This window comes from Oryctolagus cuniculus, chromosome 6 (genome assembly GCF_051225735.1).
Source record: "Oryctolagus cuniculus isolate XC-2025 breed Fujian yellow rabbit chromosome 6, ASM5122573v1, whole genome shotgun sequence".
Taxonomy (NCBI): domain Eukaryota; kingdom Metazoa; phylum Chordata; class Mammalia; order Lagomorpha; family Leporidae; genus Oryctolagus; species Oryctolagus cuniculus.
The window spans coordinates 122,442,137-122,464,786 of record NC_142872.1 but is presented as its reverse complement, the minus strand read 5'-3'; the positions used below and the strand labels follow the sequence as shown (position 1 = coordinate 122,464,786).

Sequence of the window (22,650 nt, the reverse complement as noted above, 5' to 3'; positions counted from 1 at the left end):
GCTACCACAGGGACAGTGGGGTCCCGCTGAGTGGACCTCTTAACCAACTCTCACAGCCAGTCCTTTCTCTGCATCCTCAGTGCCTGTGCCCTGGTGGAGCCTCAGTCACTGGTGACCAGGACCTGCCACACCCTCTGACTGCACCGCCCCTGCCAACTGCCTTCTAGACACCCCCACGCTCCAGGCTTCCTCTAGGAGACACAGGTCAGACCACCCTGTCTTCCCATGTGAGGGGTTGGGGGTGCAAACACACCCACGAAGCCCTCCCTAAGCAGTTGGCCCCATCTTCCTCCTCCTGCACGCAGTTCTCTTTACTCTCGCCCCTCAAACAGGTTGCCATCCTCCTGCACTCTGGGAACCCTGCACACGCTGGTCCCTGAGCCCGCCCAGTGTTTCCCGTGCACCAGGCACCATGCTCGAGACAGTGGGGAACACCAGGATGAATGAGACCTTCTCACTGTGAGCAAGAAGTGCAATGCTGAGGAGCCAGACAAAAGTCATCGCACTCGGGTCGGGACTCGCAGAGTTAATGCACCACGTGTGACCGGCCAGGAACAGGCAGTTACCCACCTGCCTTGGAGCTGGGGGTACTTCTCACGAGGGACAAGATTCTAAACTTGGTCTTGGGGGCTAAATTTCCCTAGGCAGGGATGGCAGGAAAAGTTTTCGGATCAAGTAAAGGATACATCAAAAGTCAATACAAGAGATACCTGGAAGGATGACTTGTTTAGGTAACTCAGCAGTTTGGTGCAGCTCACATGTGGAGTATGAGTGTGGATGGATTTGATGGAGTGTTCCAGAAAACAAAGGCCCTAAACACATAAGCAAGACTTCCCAGGTCGGTGCTGTGGCTCAATAGGCTAATCCCCCGCCTGCGGCGCTGGCACACCGGGTTCTAGTCCCAGTTGCCCCTCTTCCAGGCCAGCTCTCTGCTGTGGCCCAGGAAGGCAGTGGAGGATGGCCCAAGTGCTTGGGCCCTGCACCCCATGGGAGACCAGGAGAAGCACCTGGCTCCTGCCTTCGGATCAGCGCGGTGCGCCGGCCGCAGCACACCGGCTGCCGCAGCCATTGAGGGTGAACCAACGGCAAAAGGAAGACCTTTCTCTCTGTCTCTCTCTCTCGCTGTCCACTCTGCCTGTCAAAAAAAAAAAAAAAAAAAAGACTTCCCAATTCATGTGGCACGTTTTATTGTGGGAGACAGAACCTTCTTCCTTCTAGATGTTTCCTTTTGGGTTGAGGGAGCCGCACTACTTGTCTCCACCTTTCACTGCTCCCTGGGTAGGGGATGTTATCTTATCTGGCTTGCGGCATAGAGATTAGGAAGCTGGTATTTCCTGTCTTTCCCTCTGTGCTGTCAATGTTCAGGGGCAGGCATGCACACTTGAACACACACACACACACATACTGTGGGAAGGCCTGCTTCCTGGGGCTGGAGGGTGGCTCATTCTGGAGTTCACTGGTAGGAATCCGCCTTACTGTTGTGCAAGTACAGTTCATACCGAAAAACGTGGACTCTCGGGAATTAAGATGCTGCTCAGATCTCCATATTCTTCTTCTGCCCTATTTATGTCTTAATTATACTTAAAATTGGGTGGGGAAAAAAAGATTCCATTATTTGGTCTCTCAATCCTCCAACCCCAGGGGATGATTCTAAGTAGCATAAAGAGACTCAGGTCTGGATTTCGGAGGTCACTTTGGCAGCTGTGTGCAGAATGGACTTGAAGCAGAAATGCAAGAAAATATGGCATCCAGACAGTCTCGTGGCAGCGGAACTGCAGAGGGAGAGATGGAGCTGAGCTACGCTGCTCAGTTAACAGAGCTTGGCCACCACTGATTTGAAGAGAGGGAGAAGAGCCAGGTTTTTAGCTTCAAAATCCTGCTCACACTTGACCTTCACCAACTCCCCAGCTTGTCCAGTGCTCCCTCTGGTGGCCACAGCCTGATGCGCACATCTATTGCCATCTTCATCGCGTATCCGCCTCCAGGGAGCAGTGATGAACAGTGTGGGCTCTCTAGCCAGATTATCTGGGCTGGAGGCCTGGCTCAAGGACCTCTTTGATGCTGGATGAGTGAGTGAACCTCTCTGCACCTTTGTTCCCTCATAAATAAATGTGGGATAATAAAATGTCTCATATAGCATCAGGGTCACAAGGACAAATAGTGACACAGCTTTGCCCGGGGTCTGGTGCACAGCGAGCCCCAGTCCACCGCTATCTGTGTCCCTGCAGCACCAGGTGCAGCCCTGAGGAGCACTCAACAGGTGTTTTGTGAATGAGTGATGGACTGCACTGCCCGGGAGTGGGGGGAGTGGGGTGCTAACTGAAGGGGCCAGCTCATGCCCTCAGCAAGTTCCCGTCACCCAGAAAGGAGGGCAAGTCACAACTCAGCCACACAGGAGGCACAGGCGAAATGTCAGCAACACAACACAGAGAAAGTCTCTTTAAGTCAGAGGGAGGGAGACTGCGGGGAACCCCACAAAACTTCTTGGATCAATGGTCTAAGACAACCTCTCTGGCCAAAGATGTGGGAAGGGCAGCAGCAGGCAGCCCCGTGATGTGCCGTGAGAATGGCCGCCTGCCACATCTCTGGTGTTTGGTCCACCTGACACTCTCTGTGACGTGTGGCTCCATAACGCCAGTAAGGACAGCACCCACCTGTGCCCATGCAGCCAGACCAGGCTCCAAGCCAACCTGAGGTGCACACACCAGAGAGACATCCAAGAAGAGCCCCGGCCAGCTCTCCCCTGCCCCCCACAGCTGACACGCTCCCCCGGCCAACACAGTATATATACTCTCAGTGGCATGGAAACATACTCTGGCACACTCATTCTGTAGTTTAAATACAAAGGAGAGGACTATTCCCTTTCGTTGTCCAAGAAGAGACAGAACAGAACAGACTCAAGGTACCCCGGCACACTGTGAGAATTTCTTTTTTTTCTTTTTCTTTTTTTTGACAGGCAGAGTGAATGGACAGTGAGAGAGAGAGACAGAGAGAGGTCTTCCTTTTTCCGTTGGTTAAGCCCCCAGCCGGCGCACCGCGCTGATCCGAAGCCAGGAGCCAGGTGCTTCTCCTGGTCTCCCATGCGGGTGCAGAGCCCAAGCACTTGGGCCATCCTCCACTGCCTTCCTGGGCCACAGCAGAGAGCTGGACTGGAAGAGGAGCGACCGGGACAGAATCCGGCACCCCAACTGGGACTAGAACCTGGTGTGCTGGCACCACAGGCGGAGGATTAGCCTATTGATTAGCGGCGTCGGCCAACTGTGAGAATTTCTAACAAGTAACCCTGAAAACAGATACTGGGAAATGCAATAAAAGACTTGACAAATACCAAGTTCGGTCTTGCCAAAAAAAAAAAAAAATCCGAATCTCATGAAGCCTCTCGATCTAATTACCGATTTAGAAAATACATAAAGGACAGAGAAGTATGCTAAATTACAGGACAGGAAGAATCCAACTGTGGGAGAATCTACAGGCCAAAAGAGCAAGTTTCTTTAACAAATACATGGCAAGGAAGACAGAACCAGAAACAGAAGGAAAGCCTACGGATTCAAAGAGACTTAAAAGACAAACCAACCAATCACAATGAATGGGTGTTGATCATCCTACATAGCGAAAAAATATGAAACTTCAGAAAAAAATTCATAAGTTAGACACTGTACATATTTGCTAATATTAGGGAATGATTATCAATTCTCTTTCAGATGCAGCAATGGTATGACAGCTGCTTTCAAACAAAGGAACATTCTCATCTTTTAGAGCTACATCCTGAGGAACGAAGGTGGATCTGCTTTAAAAATAACGCAGAGTGAGGACAGCAGGCAGGGTAAAAAAGGAAACAAGATCGCGCGATGTAAGGCTGGGACTCGATGACGGGCACATGAGGTGTCACCTATTCTAGCGGCAAATATGTCGGGAATTTTCTATGACTATAAAAAAGGCCCAAATTCACTTTCTAGACCAAGTAAAGACTCTTCAGCATAAATGTAAAACTGGGACTTTTCTCTAAGATAATAATGTCAAATGATTAAATTAAGAAGGGCAGTCCGGGATCTGGCTTCATTTAAAGATCGAGGGAAAAGCCCTGGGACAAGAGAGGGAGGCCTAAGAGATTTCCCCTCTTCTTCCTTCCCTTCAGGGAGAGCTCCTCCTACCCAGGCGAGGGTTGTAATGTTGTGCCATGGGGCAGAATTCCCCTCCGAATCATCTTCTATCGCCTGTAAGTCACCGTCTGGTCTGTCCTTTCGTACAGTGCCGAGCGTGTTAAGATGTGTGAGGCATGATGATGAGATGAAGGAGCAGCGTTGCAACTGTCCTTGTCCCTTCACAGCAGTCTTTAAATGCCCAGCACGTGTAAAGAAATTCCCGTAGGTGACATCAATGGACATGAGGTGCACCTGCGGACAGCACGGTCTTTCTAGAAGGTGACCTAGTTCAGATGCCAAGTGGTCATCTGTGTTTTGTTCTTGAACCATAGTCTGACAGCCAACCTCAGGTTATTACAAGTAGAACATCGTTTTGTGGATTTCTAAGGAAGCTTCATTCACAGTGTGTGTGTGTGTGTGTGTGTGCGTGTGTGTGTGTGTTTTAAACAGACACCATGGGAATTTAGCCAATATCCTTGAGCAAAAAGGAATGACTTACCACACAAAGAAGCCAAAGCACAACATAGAGTATCTGGGTCTTAGAGAAGAGATCTTGTCCAAATTTTATGCAAACAATAGCTTCCAGGAAACCAATGACCCTGTTAGACAGAGAACGACAGGTCAAATATTCACTCATCTTACCCGAGCATTTACCATGCCAGAAATATGCACGATTGAGCCAGAAAGTTCAACTCACCCCAAGATTTTCGTCCCCAACACTGGTAGGAGGCGTCCCACAAGATGACTTTGTACTAACCCGCTGTAGCTTCTTCAGAAATAAATCAACAGTTTTGCCTCTCGCTTCCTCTTAGAGACCCTCAACTGCTGGTGGTAACAGACATCACCCAACACGGGGTCCCTGTTCCCACCTGGGGAGGTCCTCACTCGGCCTCCAGTGGACACTCTCCAGCCCAGCCCAGCACCTTGGCAGGGAAGTGTCTTCCCCTGGGTGAACGCTGGCTGTCTTGGGCTGGCAGCTGCCTCCTGTAGCTTTATGCAAGGGCCCTAGCTCTGACCACTCAGGGTGAGTTTCAGTGTGGAAGGCAACGGCTGGCAGGGTGGCACAGGGGGTTAAGCTGATGCATGGTTTGAGTCCTGGTTGCTTCACATTTGATCCAACTCTTGCTAATGCCCCTGGGAAAGCAGCAGACCATAGCCCAGGTACCTGGACCCCAGCCATCTACTTGGGAGATCCAGATAAAGTTCAAGACTCCTAGCTTCAGCCTGGCCCAGCCCCAGCTGTTGTGGCCATCTGGGGATTGAACCAGCAGATGGAAGATTGATGTCTCTTTCTCTTTGTCTTTCCCTCCCTCCATCTCTGCCACTGCCTTTCAAATAAATAAATCAAATCTCTAAAAAAGAAGAACTTAAAGGAAGAAATACATTCCCTCCTAGCCTTCTAAAAATGTTTAAATAGCCCGTTTTTGTTGACAACATAAATCCTTTATCCTCTCTTGATCTGTAAGCGATTTTGCTAAACACAAAAATGTTAAAACACACACACATTCTCTCATGTTTTCCCCATTTGATCAAACTATTAAAGAAAAAAAGCTACTTTTTTGTTCTTTTGTTTCTTCACTTATGAATACAAAAATCAGGCCTGTATTCGGGTTCAGAGCTTGAAGGCAAAAACGGACGAGGCAGGGGTTGCACCGTGGCTGTGAGATCCCGAGGACAGGGTGGGACTACGGACTTCAGACAACGCCACCTTCGGGTGCCTTGCTTGAGGATCCAGACAATCGGGATTGGTAGACTCTCACAAGTATTCTCTGAAAAGGCCTCAGTGCCCCTGCCCCCTGGCACACACACAGGTCACTGCCATCAGGAAAGGTCGAAGGCCTGGAATTAGAACTACGGCTGCACAGCAGGAAAAGCCAGGCTCCTTCATGCATCGTTAGAGGCTTGGGGGCTGTCTTCCCTTGCAGCCCCAGCCAAACAAGGGTCAAGGAGAAGGCCTGATTCTGCAGACTGCTGTCCCCTGACAAGGCACGGCACATGTGAGAAAGCACCATCGCAGCCGAGGAACACAGTCAGGCTTTCTTCACTGGAATCCCGAGGCCCAGGCCACGGCCCGGCACGAGACGGCAGGTGATTGTGCGGTGCGTCCAGCCTGCACAGTGAGGCGCCTACAAAGCCCCTTATCTCGTCTGCAGCTGGGACTTGCAGAGGAACTCCCACCAGAGAGTGCTGGCCCCAGGAGAGAGGTGTCACCACTGACCTCTAAACCACACAAAACACCCTAAGCTCAGCATGAAAGATTTCTGGATATTCCACGTGGTCTGAGCCCCTTTTGAAAAGCATTGTGATCAATGGACTAGAGCAAGCTGGTCATGTGTTTAATTAATACTCTGTACACACACACACACACACACACACCCCAAAACAGCAGTTTGACAGAACCAGGTATACTCTTTGTTAAATGAAAATTACAGGTCATGGTTTTAGACAAAGCTCCTGTACCATGTCCCAAACAGGCTAAAAACAAGAATGGAGTCACTCGTGCCAACATTCAACATCACCAGTCTGAAACTAGGCAGTTTCTTTGACCTTCTGAAAAATCATGATTAGAGAGAGAACAGCCAAACATCCCAAACAGGCCAGTTTCAATCAGCACGATAACAAAATTCCCACTCCTTAACCCTTACACACACACAAAAGATAACCTGAAATAATCTGGTGTTAGCCAGTCAGCTATGTCTCCACTGTTCCGTTCCCTGTGACCTTACACGTAACTGAAATGACCAATCTGCCCTGCCCTGTCTGTGAAACTACCTCTGCTCAGCTCACTCGAATGTTTACTCTATGGCATGAAGTGTTGTTAGAATATGAGATGCAAAGTGAGCCCATGAAGAACTTGTGATTTTGTCCTCTGTTAGCTTACTCTGCTGTTTCCACTCTACTTCACCTTAAGCGAATGCTGGTCAAGGTCCACTCGACTGGCTGCACAGTGCCCTGAAGTTTATTCTAAGGACCACTGCTTTTGAGTCAGAAACTTCAGGACATGATTTGCTCCCACGTGTGGACACGTCTCTCTGGGAGGGTGACAGATGAGCAAGAGGAGGAGGAGGCTGGGGTAGGCTGTTTGGCCAGGGTTGAGATGCTGGTTGACACGCCCACATTCCACAGCAGAGTGCCTGGAGCCAAGAGTGCTCGCTCCACTCTTCATTCCAACTTCCTACTAACGTGCACCTTGGGAGGCAGCAGACCATAATGGCTCAAGTACCTGGGTCCCTACTACCTGCACAAGAGACCTGGACTGAATTCTCCTGGCTTTGGCTTGGCCCAACCCCAAGCATTGCAGACATTTGGGGGAGTGAATCATTGGATGGGAGCTCTCTCTGTTTGTTTGTCTGTCTCTCAAATAGATAAAATACATAAATTATTTTTTAAAGGATCCAGCAAGGGAGCCAGCTGTGAGGTTATCTGGGATTGGAAAGGCTCAGGAAGGGGCTGAGTGAGGGAAAGAGCTAAGCTGAGGTCGGAGGAACACAGAGTAACGTGAGGGCCGCTGCAGAGCTTGGGTTTTATTCTGGGGCAATCTTCCAGAGTTTGGAGCAGAGTGTTCAACACAACTGGATTCACACTGTGATGTCATCTTTCCAGCACTGGGAGATGGCAAGGGCGAAAGCTGGCAGGTAGTGCACTAACCCAGGTACCAGGACCCACAGAGGAGCTGTGGGGATGAGAAGCAGTGGGAACCGGGGGAAGCATCAAAGCCACCATCAAGGCCACTACCCCTGCTCTTATGGTGGCCCCTGTGGGGGTATCCTAATCAATAGCACCCTTCAAAAGGCTGCAAGATTCTAACAGTGCCCACTTTGGAGTCGAGGCCAAAGGCTCCAGCCTACTGGGAGCCTGGGTTGAGGTTCTCAGCTGAGAACTCACCTACCTCCTCCTACCTCCTCATTCCCTTTACTCAGTTCAAGTTCAAATCTCTCTGACCTTTCCCAGGATGGTGAGCTGGCCAAACTGTCATCTTGCGGAATTCAGCCAGCACCAAGACTCCCTCTGATGTCTGCAGCCATCCTTATCTCGCTTCAGCAGGTTAAAGGACAAACTTTCAGGCAGTGAGCTGCTGGCTTCTGCACTGGAGGCTCTGGATCTGCTGACTCACACAGGCTCAGCTCCACAGGATAGGAAAAACGGATGGTGTTACAGAGGAGCCAGGGCTGGGGAGCTCCTCCGTGAATGGAGCAAGACTGCACAAGCAGGGTCATTACACAAAGTGGGGGCACAAAGGCTCCAGGACCACACGTGGACGCTGGGAGTACAAGCCGAGCCTGAGAAGCAGAGACAGAGCTTCAGTTTGCCAGCAAAGCCTACTCTTGGGTACTAAGGTTGCACCAGGAGGCCACCTGGCAGCCTGCATCTCACTAACCCTGTTCTGCAGCTGCTTGAGAACTCACTCCTAGGGCCACTCAGAGCCAGGCAGGCCACCCTCCTGCCAGCTCAGAGCTGGCTCCCAACAGTGCAAACGAGACATGGATCCATAAAACACAACCAGTACACACACACTCACCTGGGAAGCCAGGAGGCGCTGAGTTATAGAATGAGGGCTCTTGTTTTGATTAGGGGGAAGTAAAGGCACTTTCTTTTTTTTTTTTTAGAGGAAGTGAGAGTCTGGCTGGGCCTTGACAAACTGATAACAACTGCAGCTGTGCCCAGGATACTCTCTCCCAGAGAAGCTGGCAAAGGAACAGGGGCCGGGGTGCTGGGGCAGATGGAGAAGAGTGCCGCAGGGTCTCCGCCATTCGAAACTTTCTGAGCACCCCCGTAACGCCATAGGTAGCAAGATCCATACCACAAAAGCCTTGTTTCATGCACAAAATTATTAAAAATACTATATAACGTTCCCTACATGTATAAGGTGTTCAGACCCAGGTCCCATCCCCAAGATGTCTCACTGCAAATAAAGGCAAATATTTCAACCTCTCTCCACTCTAAATCCCAAATCAGAAACACTTCTGGACCCATGCATTTCAGATAAGGGCCACTCAACCTCTCTATCTACCAAGGTCATTTGAAGAAATGGAATCACATGAGAAAAGACTGTACAGGAACTGCCAGGGGTTTGCGAGGTGGGTAGGGGTGTCAGTGAGGATGGACGGACAGACAGACACAGAGACAGGGTGAAGGGGCAGAGGCAGGCCAGCGTGTGAGCATGGTGGGCAGGGCAGGGGAGGCTGGCTTGAGGCTGCGAGATAACAGGCGGCAGGAGGGCGGGGATGACCCAGGAGTGCGGGGGGGGGGGGGGGGAGTGTGGCTGCCAATGTCTACCCCTCTCGATCTCTCCCTCCCCAAGTGACCCTTTGTGCTTGGGTGCCACTTCCAATGATGAGGATCTGTAGGAGGGCATGAAAGTGGGGTTTGGGGAGAGAGGTGGGAGCCAGAAAAGGTAACAGAGCAGTAGACGGGAGCAAATCCAGGATGGAGGCTACAGAAGGAGGCGGGAGAAGGCGGAAGGGATGAGGGCAGAGACCAGAAAGGGCTGCAGAGAAGAGCTGGGCAGGCTGCGGCTCTGCGGACGGGCACTCGCGGGTGGGAGGCTGGGTCCGCCCTGGGCCCTCAGGCCCAGCCCTGGACTGTCAGAGCTGACTGCTCCCTCCCCCCAGCCAAAGCTTGGCCAGCCTCCTGCCAGGACCATGGCACAGAACTGCTTTTCTTGTTTAAATTGGAATGACAGTTTCTCAGAAGCACAGGAGCTCAACTATAATCAGGGCGATGCAGACAAAGACAACATAAACCGCACACCTGGGGAATGTGCTCCCATCAGCCCGGCCCCAAACTCCCGCGGAGCTGAAGGAACACACGTGACCTCTAAACAGGGAAGGGGCCCGCGTGTCCCCACCACAGCTTTCTCCCTCCCTGGATGGAGTCCCAGCTCCACAGAGAGGTGTGGTTCAAGGGCAGGGGACAGTGTGGTAAGGCAGTACTGAGCTACGAGGACATGGCAGTCACAGAAGGAAAGTGCCTCCCCCAACCCCAGGAAAAAAAGTCACCAGCTGGGAAGAAGATTCAGGTCCAGGGGCCCGTTTGACCTTTGCCCTGCCCCCTCCCATCTCCCCCAAAGACCCACTGTGGCGTTCCTTCTCTTCTCTCCACACCTTGCTAAAGCCGGGGCTCACTCCAAGCCAGACGGTGGCTGCTAGTTGTCAAAGCTAGAAAGCTGGCCGGTGGAGTTATCAAAGGAAACTGGACACAGAAAGGTTTTATGCTGGGACAGGAAAGGAAATGAGGGCCACAGGGAGGTGGGGGTGGGGCAGAAAAGGGAGGAGGTGGCCTGGTAGGGGGATGGGAGTGGGGGCACCGGGGTGGGGGGCGGCAAGCACTCAGAGAGAGGAGTCTGGAGGCCCTGCTCCTGTGCCACTCCCAGGCCGGTCTGTGGACAGTGTAGACTGACTGTGTGGACGTGTGCTCCGGGCAGGAGGCGGTTCTCATCATGTTCAGGCCCGTGGGTGGGTATACTGGGGTGATTTCTTAACAGGGATTTGTTGTTTTTTTTTTTTCAGCACAGTGCACTGTGTCTCACAAGGGTCATAAATCTTGTTATTGTGGCCCTGGGAGTTCTCCATTCGCAACAAAGCACGCAGAAGAAGTGGAAATCATCTTTCTTTTGCATTTCTGTTCTTTTCATCCCGGTCAACAAAGCAGGACATTCAGGGGAGGTGCTTTCTACCACTCTGTGGTCACACCACCTCTCTCTGACCCCTCAGGTCAGGGGATACAGTTCCGTGGGAAATACCCAGTCCCGGGAGGAATGAGAACCTCCTGGGGACTTCTGACAGCCGGGAAAGGGCACTGTGAGAGGGAAAGGAGAGCTCAAAGGCAGGATGCGGCACTTCCTCTCGGCCCACGTCCTCCAGCCGAGACGCAGAAATCTGGTGGATGTGCGCCTGCTCCCTCTTGGACATTGCTGAAGTAAGGAAACCTAAGCCACACCATCACCCCTTTAGCGGCAATCACCCATGGGCAGGAAAATCAGCTTATGCCACAGAATTGATGGGGAACAACTGACGGTGGCCCTTTGTCTTCTGGGGATGGGGAGGTACTTGCTAAATCTCACTTGATGGTCTACATTCTTATCCTATTGGCGACCTCTCAGGATCTGGAATGGGAGCTGACACACACACACACACACACACACACGCTACTCATACGCAAATGCACACAAAGCAAATGCTGGGAAGGAATGACATCAAAATACCAATGGCTACTGTCTCTGAACGGTTGACTTCTTTGCATGATCTTTAGTTTCTCTGATATTCTGACTTTTTAATCCACCTGCATGCAGTACTTTTTAAATGTTAAAGTTTAAATGTTAAAGAGTTATTCTCTTTACCCATTGGAAGTAGTAATTTCTTTTCTACTGTGCATTTTCTTTATACTTGTTTATACAGTCATGATCAATTCAGAACCTGGCTTAGGTCTAGGGGCTGAGCTTGCACAGATTTGCCGGGCATTTCTAGAACATCAGCGGCTAAATGGAAATTGTTGATGCTGTTTAAGCAGAAGAACTACTCGCCTGACATTCTGGAGAGGGTCTCTCATGTTTAACAGTCAGGGGAGGGGGCCTTACACTAAATAATCTATGGTCCCTTTTAAAACGTTAAACAACAGAAAGTTAAGATGTAGCCCTTGAATCTCTACCAAGACCGTAGATTGTGACCATATGACTATGTGTTACTTCTCTCAAGAACAGTAAGATCAGGCTGGCTTAGAGCAAGGAGCTATTGCAAGGGGTCCTTTTGGCATGAAAGTAACAAGAACTGTGGGCAAACACACATGAGTTTGATGTCACCTCAACTTGAGGTCTCTAGAGAGGAAACTGGACCAGTCCATTTTCTAATTTATTTTATAAAACAAGGTCTCTGAGTTCTGTGTAGAAAATATCTTCTGATTTCCTTTTTTTAAAGTAGGGTACAGTTTCTATGCCCTCTTTTGATCACTTGCCAAATAATGATTCTTTACTTAAATCAGAAAAAGGAATGTTGAAAAATAAAATATGTTGGGGCAGGTGTCTGGCACAATGGTTAAACTGCTACTTGGGAGGCTGGCGGGTAAAGCTGCTGCCTGCAGTGCTGGCATCCCATGTGGGTGCCTGTTCAAGTCCCATCCAACTCATCCACTTCTGATCCAGCTCTCTGCTATGCCCTGGGAAAGCAGAAGGTGGCCCAAGTCCTGGGCCTGTGCACCCGTGTGGGAGACCCAGAAGTAGCTTCTGACTCCTGGCTTTGGATTGGCCCAGCTCTGGCCATGGCAGCCATTTGGGGAGTGAACCAGCAGATGGAAGACCTCTCTCTCTCTCTCTCTGCCTCTGTAACTCTGCCTTTCAAAACTAAATAAATAAACCATTTTAAAAAAGGTTGCCACTTTGGATGCTTGTATCCCATACCGGAGTGCAGGAGTTTGAGTTCCAACTCTGCTTACTCTCCAGCTTCCGGCTAAAGTTCACCCTGGAAGGCAGCAGATGGCTCGAGTACTTGGGTCCTTCTACCCATGGGAGACCTAGAAGGAGTTCTAGTTTCAATCTGGCCCAGTCCCAGCTGTTGATGGCATTTGGGGAGTGAATCAGCAGATAGAAGATATTTCTCTTTCTCTATTTCAAATACACAATTTTTAAAAAAGATAGTTAAAAAAAAAAAAACAAACCCTAAACTTTGTTCACTTACCTTTATAGGAAAACTACACTGAAAGGTCCTTAACACGGGGTCAAGAAATATGCAGAGAAATTTAGGGGTCTAAGTGGCTCTGAACCTTCCCCAGTAGCAGATACTCACCCGAACACCCAGCACTGTGTTCCTACGCGCTTGCACTGTGTGTCGGTGAGGTAGGCGTAGTACTGCCTGAAAGAGCAAAGTGGGAACTCACTGAGGGCTTCTGGAAGACCACAAGGCAAGGTAAAATTAAATCACGCTGACAGAGTGAGCCAAGAAAATGTTCTTCCTTGTCCCACATGCTCCAGCTGCCTGGGCCAGTCCGGTTCAGGAGACTAAGAGCCGGGCCTGTTGAAACACTCCCAGAAGAGATTCAGAATGGGAGTGAGGCTGGAGGGAGGGGAGTGCAGGGTGGAGAACCAGGCAGTTGGCAAAGGCAGTCTTTATTCAGCCACAGATGCCCACAGCCCTGAGCCAGTTCCAGGCTCTCTCCCTGGAGGGGATGGCACAGGTGAACTCCCTGGCTCGTTAACTGTCTCCCCTGGCACTCTCCAGGACAAAGGCTATTGTTTGTAAACAGGCAGGAAATACATATGTCTTCAGCTTTCAGAAACTGGAATGGGATCTCAGCTGCATCTCAGGCCAGTGACTGGAGATGTGATAGAGAAGGCTGGAAACAGGGCGCAAAGGCTGATGGCAGCACTGTCTGCAGGAACCAAACCTGAGCCACAGAGACCACTGACATTTTTCCAGTTGTCACAGCAAAAAGTACAAAGGACAGATAAAATTCATTTCAATAATGCCTATATTTCTTGAACCAAGGTTTATATCAGTACAGTAGCATGCCGTAATGAGGTATGTTGTGTGGAATGTGCACTAACTCTGAAATCTGGGGTGTGTGGTTTACACATTCAGCACATTTCACTGCGAAGAGGCCACATCTGCAGTGCTCCACAGTCATGTGGTGAGGACAATGTGGCTCAGAGTCTCATGAGCACCCCAAAGCTCCATCCAGCCCTGCAGAGGCAGCACCCGGCCCAGCTCTTGGTGTGCAGCCCCAGGCTCCTTTGAGGATTTGATAAAGGCACAGACAACACACACGTGTTGCACTGAAGCTCATCTACAACCACTCCCTCCTTATCCAGAACCCCAGTCAAGAATCCTAGCTCAATACAAGGCAGGTTTTCCCCTGGCTTCATATTTTCATCACCTAATGGTTTTACCAGCTCAGTTCTGTGTACCCTCTCTCTGCATCCATCCCTTTTTCTTGCACGTTGTATTATCAGATGAAACGAACGTTCACTCAAGTATCTTCTAAGAGCAACCAGGTTCATGCAAAAGTCTCATCAAAAAGGAAGCAAATGGAGATGTGGGGCATATGATTTATCCATAAGCCCGTAAGCTTTCTCATGGGGGGCTGCCCTTTGCTGACGGGGTTGGCTGTATGAAATCTGTGAGACCAGGTCCATCTTGCAATGGACTTGTCAACGCACCTTCCTGCATGAGACTGTCTCAGGTAGAGCAACAGCCCTGCAGGTGGCCAAGTTTCAAACGGAAAACAACTGTGTAGAAATTTACAGGTTAGGGCAAAAACTTTGAGACGCTGTCAAGAGTTCCAAAATGTCAGATTTTTTTTTTTGTCTCTAGTTTTTGTTGAGAAATGTTTGACAAAATTAAAATTTCATGAGACATCAGATGTGTCTTGCTATTTTGTTTCATATGAAGAGATTTCTTTTCTGTCTTATTCACTTTGTTGATTGTATCTAGTTTTACAAAAGAGCTGCTGCTAATCTCCCCTGAGAATAACTGTGAGGGCTCAAATTAAGGGACATTTTAAATGAGGAAGGGGCCCACCAAACCACTGAGGGAAAATGGCATTTAGGGAATGGTGGCTTTAACAGGCCAGTGGCCTATGAAGTTTCAAAGGGCTGCTGTCTCCCCCAACTGCTCCTTTCTCATTGGGCTCATAAGGAAAAAGAGGAGACAAAATTTTTGCTTTAATTCTACAGGACTTGCACGTGTCTTACTCGGTTTGCTCATTCCGGATCTGGGAAAACATGCATACGTATATATGTGTGTGTATAATTATTTTGTGCGTGTGACAATGAATATTTACAACAAGAGGAGCTGCCTGGGGGTCTGTTTGACCAAGGTGCATATCTAGTCTCCTTGGCAAGGGAGGCCCTTGACCTGTGTGCTTTGCAAGCACATGAGAAATGATGGACTAAGTACTCCTGCAGTTTCTGTAAAGTTAACTCTCTTAACTGCTCGGTTTACATGTGTATCTTTGGCAGCTCTCTGGTGTTGCTACTGCTCAATGCTGCAACTCCACGTCAGTGAGGAAACCCAAGTGCCATTGCTAAATGGGGAAAATGAAATAAATGAAAACAGTTTGCTTTGAAACAACATCTCACAGAATCCCTGCAGCCCAAGGGCCTTTATACCCACTGTAAGGACACTTTTAAGAGGAAATCAGCTTCTTTGGGTTTGGAAAAAATCAGTAAAATACCATATTTAAAAATAACATCACTTATGACTTGAATTCTACCATAAAACTTTTGTGCTTTCCAATGATCTCACTTTAAAAAAAAAAAAAAACTCAGTGTCCAACTCCTTTTCTTTTTTTAAATAGGATGTGAGCAGGGGAAAAGATCAGCGGTGAAAAATTAATTAAGTGGTCAGAAAAAAGTGAGTAGCACTATTGGTGTGCTGTGGATGATTCATTTTCTTCTTTTAAAGCCCCAATAATGTTCTGAGGTCTAAGCACAAAGCATTTCCTTCATACTTAGAACATTCAGGAGGCACGATTCTATAGAATGCGATTTTCATGGACAATCTGCCAGTGGCTGTGACTTCCCTTCTGCCAAGCAGGGGGAGATAGAGCAAGTTAATATCCTCAGATGACAGTCAGGTGGGTATAGAATTACCTCACTGTGGGAGCCGTGATGCAGCCAATAAAGAGAATCCTACACCAACTTAATGGGTGGCTGGCTTGGAAGACAAAGATATGTTTCAGGAAGAAGGTATTCAACTCAGTCAGCTGGAAAAGAAGGAGAAATTAGTCAACCTGGTACTTCATGCTAAGCCATAATCATGTTCCTTAAATAGACATTCTCAAACTAAAAGTAACTGGTATGTTCCAAGCATTTTTGGAAAATATATGGTGCTTTCCAAGGCTACCTATTCAAATGAATAACAGCCGGTACAGCATGAGAACAAACCAACTGGTAGTGCAGGGGTGGTGGGAGGGGTCCCCAAGGATTCCAGGCACCAAATCTTTTGCCATGTTTACTGGTTTGCATGAGTGTCACTTGGCTTGTGTGTGATCCCTGGAACACTGGGAGACAAATGAAGTCATACAAACAAGTGGGTGCCATGTGACACCCAAGTAGCCTTACAGAAATCAGGGCAGGTCTAAAGAAGTCTGGCCATGGATAAAGTAAACTCATCAACACCACAATGAAGCTGAAGATACACCTCAGAAAACGACGGTGTATTTCTGTAGCACACGCCTGGGACAGGGCAGATCCTCCACTAAAGACAGCACTAAAGAGCGAGTATGGAAGCTTGGTCCAAGTTTTTCCTAGGGGCAGTGGTAGTCCTCCCTGAAGTTAGAGTCCCGGTGCAGTTCATCACGAGTAGCCCTTAGCAGCACAAACAGCTCTGCCCAGAGCCCAGCTCCAGCTCACAAACAAGGGGGTGAGACCATGGGAAGGTCACTGTGCTTGAGATTTTGAGAGCACACTACATAGACTGGCAGGTCCATTTCCATGATATAAAATATGTATCATTTTCCCACAGTGTTGACTTCAAGGATAAGAAATTAAAAATAGTCCACCTATTAACACCACAGAGGGAGAGCTGATCCTGGCCCAGTGCTCAGAGCCATAGGAAAGGCGTGCTCCACAGAAGGCTAGGAGGTTCCTCCATGGGAACACAATGGCATCTCTCCTTGGTAAAGCCAATCATTTGCCTTTCTAATAAAAGAACACTTAAACCTTCCTTGAGGTTTGCCCTGATAAGGCAAAACTTAATCCTGATCCACTCACAGGCCCATTCTTATAAACACAGGTGTCCCTTGTTATCCGTGGAAACTGGTTCCAGAACACCCCACAGATACCAAGATCCATGGACATTCAAGTCCTTCCTGTAAAATGTGCAGTATTTGCATATAACCTATGCACATCCACTTATATACTTGAAATCATCTCTAGATTATTTATAGTACCGAATACAACATAAATACAATGTGGATAGTTGTAGTACCGCATTATCTAGGGAATGGTGATGAGAGAAAAAAAGCCAATCCATTTTAAGTACAGGTGCAACTTTTTAAAAAGTATTTTCAATATGCTGTTGGTTGAATCCACAGATGTGGAGCTGGCAGATACAAAGGGCCGACTGTGCTGACTTCCCCAAACCACAGTGATTACAGAACTATTCACACACCCTTCTGTACTGAGGTGGGCATTATATTCTCCATGTATGGCCAGGGAAGACTGACTGTCTTCAAAGTGACATCTGCTGATCTTTTCCTTATGTTGGGAGTAGTTTGGCACTTTTGTGTCCAAAATATAATTTCTGATGACTCTGAAAGAGCCTTCAGATACAAGCTGATTTCCCTTAGTGAGTCGGCCAAAGTTGTGAAACCACCAGGGACAGGAGACTCAAACCAAAAAGGCTGTGTCTAGAAAACAGAGATGGTGGACCATCCTTTGCCAAGACCCTTGGCTGTCTCCACTACTTCCACCACAGAATGTGCTACACGTGAACCACGGCTGTTATCTGCCAGGACAAAACTCTGTAGGACCCAACAGCTCCACAGGGCTCCAGGTCTCCCTGGCAGCAGAGAGCTGGGTTAGTGCTCTAGAAATCACCCAAAATGGTTACAGCTGGAGCACAAGTGGAACCAACACGCACTGACTCAGGAATGAAGGAAAAGCCTTCTCATTCATTCCTTTGGTCTTGAAAAATGACCGTTCTAAAGAGCAATGCAAAGCTTAATTCATGGGGTGATGGATGCTACCACGGCCACTTTCAGGGAATTTAATCTGCTTCTACTTTGTAACTCAGAGATCCATATTTTAGCATTTCTTCATGGATGTAGCAAGACCTTAGGTAAAATAACATCACTTTGATTCCACAGGCCAGCTGCAGAAGATTACAGGGAGCCAAGCATCTCGTTGGTGAGCAGCAACTAACATTAACTCTGAGTGCCTGGAAGGCTATTATTCTTTGTCCCCCCACCCCAGCCCTGGGCTTCTAAAAAGAATACCTGCCAGATGATCATGAATAGGTATATTCCGGCCACTCTCTGGAAAGAAGACTTGGGATCAAACCATCTAACATAGGTCCAGCTGGCGGGCGTGAACTGCAGCACGGCTCGTTTGATCTTGCCGGTGGTGGTGTGGATGTCCCTGCCGTGAAAAATCCAGAGACATAAGGGGCAACAAAACAGGGGGAAAACTGCATTTCTGATTGTTTAACACCTGCACTGAACAAGAAGTTTCCTTTGGATCCGAATAATCTCAAGCACAGGTCTCTGTTCACAGGTGAGAGTGAGAGGCACAGACTCAACAGGGAATTTCAACCGCAGCACTGCTGTCATCATGGTCAGGGTGCTGCTGAGCTGGGAGAGGTGAACTGGTGACAAGAGCAGGAGGCTTCACAGACAACAGCCTGGCACCAGCCCAGGAGAACGTGGCCGCCACTAGGGGTGCGATCCCCACCCACTGCTCGCCCCCCGACGCCAGGTGTTTGGGTAAAACAGCACATGCCCCATGCTGCTGGGGTCGCCCACATTATATCTTTACCTTTTTTTCTTTTCCAAAGAAGTGGGCAGTGTGGGCTGACGAGCAGTGGTATTTAGCCTTTCTTAGTTTTAATCCTCTAAATCACTCAAAAAAGTTTCCCATGCCTGTGAGGGAAACCAGCGGTCCCACACTTAGGTCAGAGAGGACACCAGGCAGATGCAGGCTGCCCTCCCCAGCCTCAGAGCTGGCTGTGGACTCCAGCACTCTCGGACCAGTACAGGAGGGCCGAAGTTCAAAATAAACGATACTAACTTAATAACTGATGAAGAGTCTTTAATTCAACAAATATTAAGGACCTCATGTCTCAGCCACTGTGTAATTGTAGGCCTTGTGTTCTGGTGGGGGAGGGGCAAAGACAAGGGCAGGAAAGCAGGTCAGTTCCTCCGGCCACCTGTCCATCAGCAAGGGTGTCCTGTCTATTTTGGCACAATGGCAACAAAAATAGAGGCTACCCAAAAATAAACAGTAACTATGAAGGCCTATATTTTTTTTAAATGACAGAAGTACAAGGAAAGACCTAGAGGAAGATGGGAATAAATGGAGATATAGTATGATCCAGAATCAGAAGATTTAACATTGCAAAGAGATAAGGCCGGCACTCGGCTCAGCAGTTCAGATGCTGGTGAGCCACACTGGGGTGCCTGGGTTTGATTTCCAGCTCCAACTTCCTGCCAGTGTAGACTCTGGGAGGCGGAGGTGATGGCTCAAAGTAATTGGATTGCTGTTACCCATGTGGTAGACCTGGACTGAGATACCTAAGCTCAGGTTTAGTAATTTTCTAGCAGCAGATAAATTGTACCAGGCTCTCTGATTCCTTAAACATTGCCAAAAAGTCTCCCTATTTTCACATATTTATGCTTCAAATTCAACGTCAGAATCATTCAAGATATCAGGGAATGGACACACATACATTATAGGAGAGAGCACAAACTGGTATACTCAATTTCTAGGAATTTATTTACCAAAAAAAAAAATTGTATACAAAATATATATTTAAGAATGTTCACTCTAATCTTTATAAAAATGAACACTTTGAAACAACTAAATGAAAAAAGGAATTGTTAAATAATTTATGATTTATCTGCATGTTAGGATATACAAATATTCTTTAAAAAATGTTTCAGAAGAATACTTTGATATATTAGTTCAAGTTTAAATGCAATAAAAAGAACTGCTTCTTTCACCATCTCTAGCATTGCTCATTTGCTCTAATAATGGCATGCTTCTACCCACAAATGGGGAAGCAACCGAACTAAACAGAGTTCAGCCATGACGGTGGGCAGTGTGCACAGCCCTCCTGGGCAGCACACAGAGGCTGTGCAAGTGAAACCAGAGAGCCAGAGACAGCATCTGGGACAGGCAACAGGTGACTGAGTCAGCGAAGAAAAGGATGAGCAGCCTGGCCAGGGAGCACAGGTCCAAGCCCTGGGAAACAGAGAAAGGAGTGTGTGCGTGGACACGGAACATCAGGGTCCTGGGTGGGCAGGGAGGAGGGGACCTTGCCTACAGGACACCTTGTCTGTAGACCATGAGAGGCCACCACAGGGCATGACAGGGTGAATCTGATGCTCTTGAAGAGACCACTCAAGCAATGGTGTGAGAGGGGCTGGAGGGGATGACTGGGGACAGGGGATGAATTAACCCAGGGATGGGAGTCTGAATGCAGGTAAACAGGTGGGGGTGGCTTTGAGAAATAATTTCAATCAAGAGGGTCTGAGGACCCTCTGAATACAGGGGATGAGAAAGGAAACTGTAAATGGTTTAGCGTTTTCTGGATGGATGCTTGAAATCAGGTTGAGAATCACTTGTGACTCTTCATGACTAATGTGGAACTGGTGCCTCTCCAGGAGGTAACCTACACTCTACAGCAATCTACAGCGCTGTGGCTGGGTCCACAGGGAGGACAACTCACTTGAAGCTGGCCCAGTGGTACGTCCGCATCTCTAGGAACCGGCAGACGACCATGCCCAGCCAGATGCCGCCGCCGTTACACAGCAGGATGTCCAGGATGACCTGATCCCACCAGCACTCCGCAAAGTTGGGCAGGAGATGCATGAAGAAGAGCTGAGGAAAACAAGAGACCAAAACTGGGTGCCCCGCAGGGAGGCACAGTTCCTGTCATAACACAAGTGCATTGGCTGCTGACATTGTTTCCCAAATGTATTAAAAAAACAACAGTAACAGGCTCTGTAATCTGGTCATTTTTGAAAATTTTTTACTTATTTGAGAGGCAGAGATCGGGAGAGCAAGCTGCCATCCACTTCCCAAATGGCCACAACTGGGAGCCAAAGCTGTGAGCTGGAAGGCAATTCAGGTCTCCCATGTGGGTGGCAAAAATGCAACTACTTGAGCTATCATTTGTGCATCCAAGGGTCTGCTTCAGCAGGAAACTGGAGTTAGGACCTGGAGTGAGGTACAGAACCCGGGAACTCTGACATAAGACATGGGCATCTTAAAGAGCATCCTAACCACTAGGCTAAACGCCCACCTCTTGTTCCTATTTTTTACATCCTAAGACGGTTTTGCAAAGAATACTGATTCAAACAGCTACTCTATTTTTTGACACAGGACTTTAGAGAAATGGTAGCCCTTCTTTAAAAAACAGCAATGAATGACCTTGGCTAATGACTCTATGACAAGAACGCAGGAGAGGACCTGAGACAAGTTTTCATAACTGACAACAAAGCATTGGCCAAATCCTGAAAATGAACTGCCTGAGGAGTCAAATTGTGCATTTAAGAAATATTAAATGATACTTGGGTCGAACAATGAGGAAATCATAAAATGCTGAAAGGGTAGCTCTGGGTCACAGGATGTAGGCAACTGATAGCTTAATAAGAAGTCTCACACTAACTGATTCACAGCAATGCCATCTTTTATATTAGGTGTCCCTGGTGTGCATGAAAATGAAGGGTGTTGATCTCAAGGGGAGGGGTCATCTTTATCCAGATTCCCAGAGGCACAAAATAGGCTAAATGCAAATGTTCCAAAGGTGACCTAAGTGGAGTACGATGGGGTTGAGGACAAAGCAGATTCCTTCCAACAGAAGGCAACTGGAGAAGGGTCTGGAAGCTGGGCACACTGGAGTGGGAACATTAGGCCAGGAAGGACTGAATTCAAGAGAGAGATCTGATGAGGAAAGGGGGATGGGGAAGACGTAAGGTAGAAGGGGAGTCTCCCTGGGAGATCATTCTGTCCTATACAGAGGGTGCACCACCATGTCTGGAGCAGCATGCCCTGCTGTGTGAAGGCCAAACTGAGAAACTGAAACTGCAAGGGCAACACCGGGCGTTCTCTGGAAACAGACAACCTTGCAGTGACAAACCCCTGAAGACAGATGAAAAACACCACAGGGTTAAAACGATACCCAAGGAAACGCTTTGTAAGCTACAAACCAATACACAAACATGAGGAATTTGTGCGATGGGCCTGCTGCCCAGAAGCTACAAGGGCAGCCACTGTGGCTGCTGGCTTCTGGCTGCTCTCTCCCAGGACAGGTGTGGCGCAGCCCTGGACACATCCTCGAACTCCAAGTCACGAGGTGGAGTCTCTACTCTTGCTCTTGGATGGGAAGAGGGACGTGGCAGCAGGAGACAAGGATGTCTGCAGAAACAAAGCTATGCACGAGGGTGCAGAGTGCATCCTGCAGCCCCAGGAGCCTTCTGGAAGGGTTGCAGGTTCTAGGTTCTAGTGAGATGGGTCCCGGCAGGTGGAGTCTGGGAGCCAGGGGCCATGTGTGTCCATTCGCTGTAGATCTGCAGAGCATCTGCCATGTGGAAAGTAGAGTCCTTGGGTTTGGGACTGTGGAGACATGGCCCTGCCCCCTCGAGGGTTAGTGGATGACAGAAAAGAGATTTATCAAGTATCTACTAGCCGACATGCATCTCAAAGGAGACAGCACAGGCGCTCCTTTCCAGGTGCCTAAGCATGCAGCATTCCACAGGAGAGTAAGGCAGACTTCCTGGGATAGAGCCCTGGAGAAGAGGGAAGAGCTGGGAGGAGGGCTCCTGGTGGGAAGAACATGAGGTCTTTGAAAAGTAA

General features: G+C 48.6%; 1 protein-coding gene across 2 annotated transcripts in view; it reads right to left on the bottom strand.

Annotated features, from left to right (window-relative positions):
• PTDSS1 (phosphatidylserine synthase 1) overlaps positions 1-22,650 on the bottom strand; it is a 72,938-nt gene that overhangs the window by 7,386 nt on the left and 42,902 nt on the right. For both annotated transcript variants that reach the window (XM_070075329.2, XM_070075330.2), the window contains exons 6-10: positions 20,522-20,673; positions 18,072-18,213; positions 15,724-15,836; positions 12,920-12,985; positions 4,642-4,741 (exon numbers count right to left, since the gene is read on the bottom strand). In XM_070075329.2, coding sequence (XP_069931430.1) covers positions 4,642-4,741; positions 12,920-12,985; positions 15,724-15,836; positions 18,072-18,213; positions 20,522-20,673 — 573 coding nt within the window. The remainder of the gene's footprint in view (positions 1-4,641; positions 4,742-12,919; positions 12,986-15,723; positions 15,837-18,071; positions 18,214-20,521; positions 20,674-22,650) is intronic.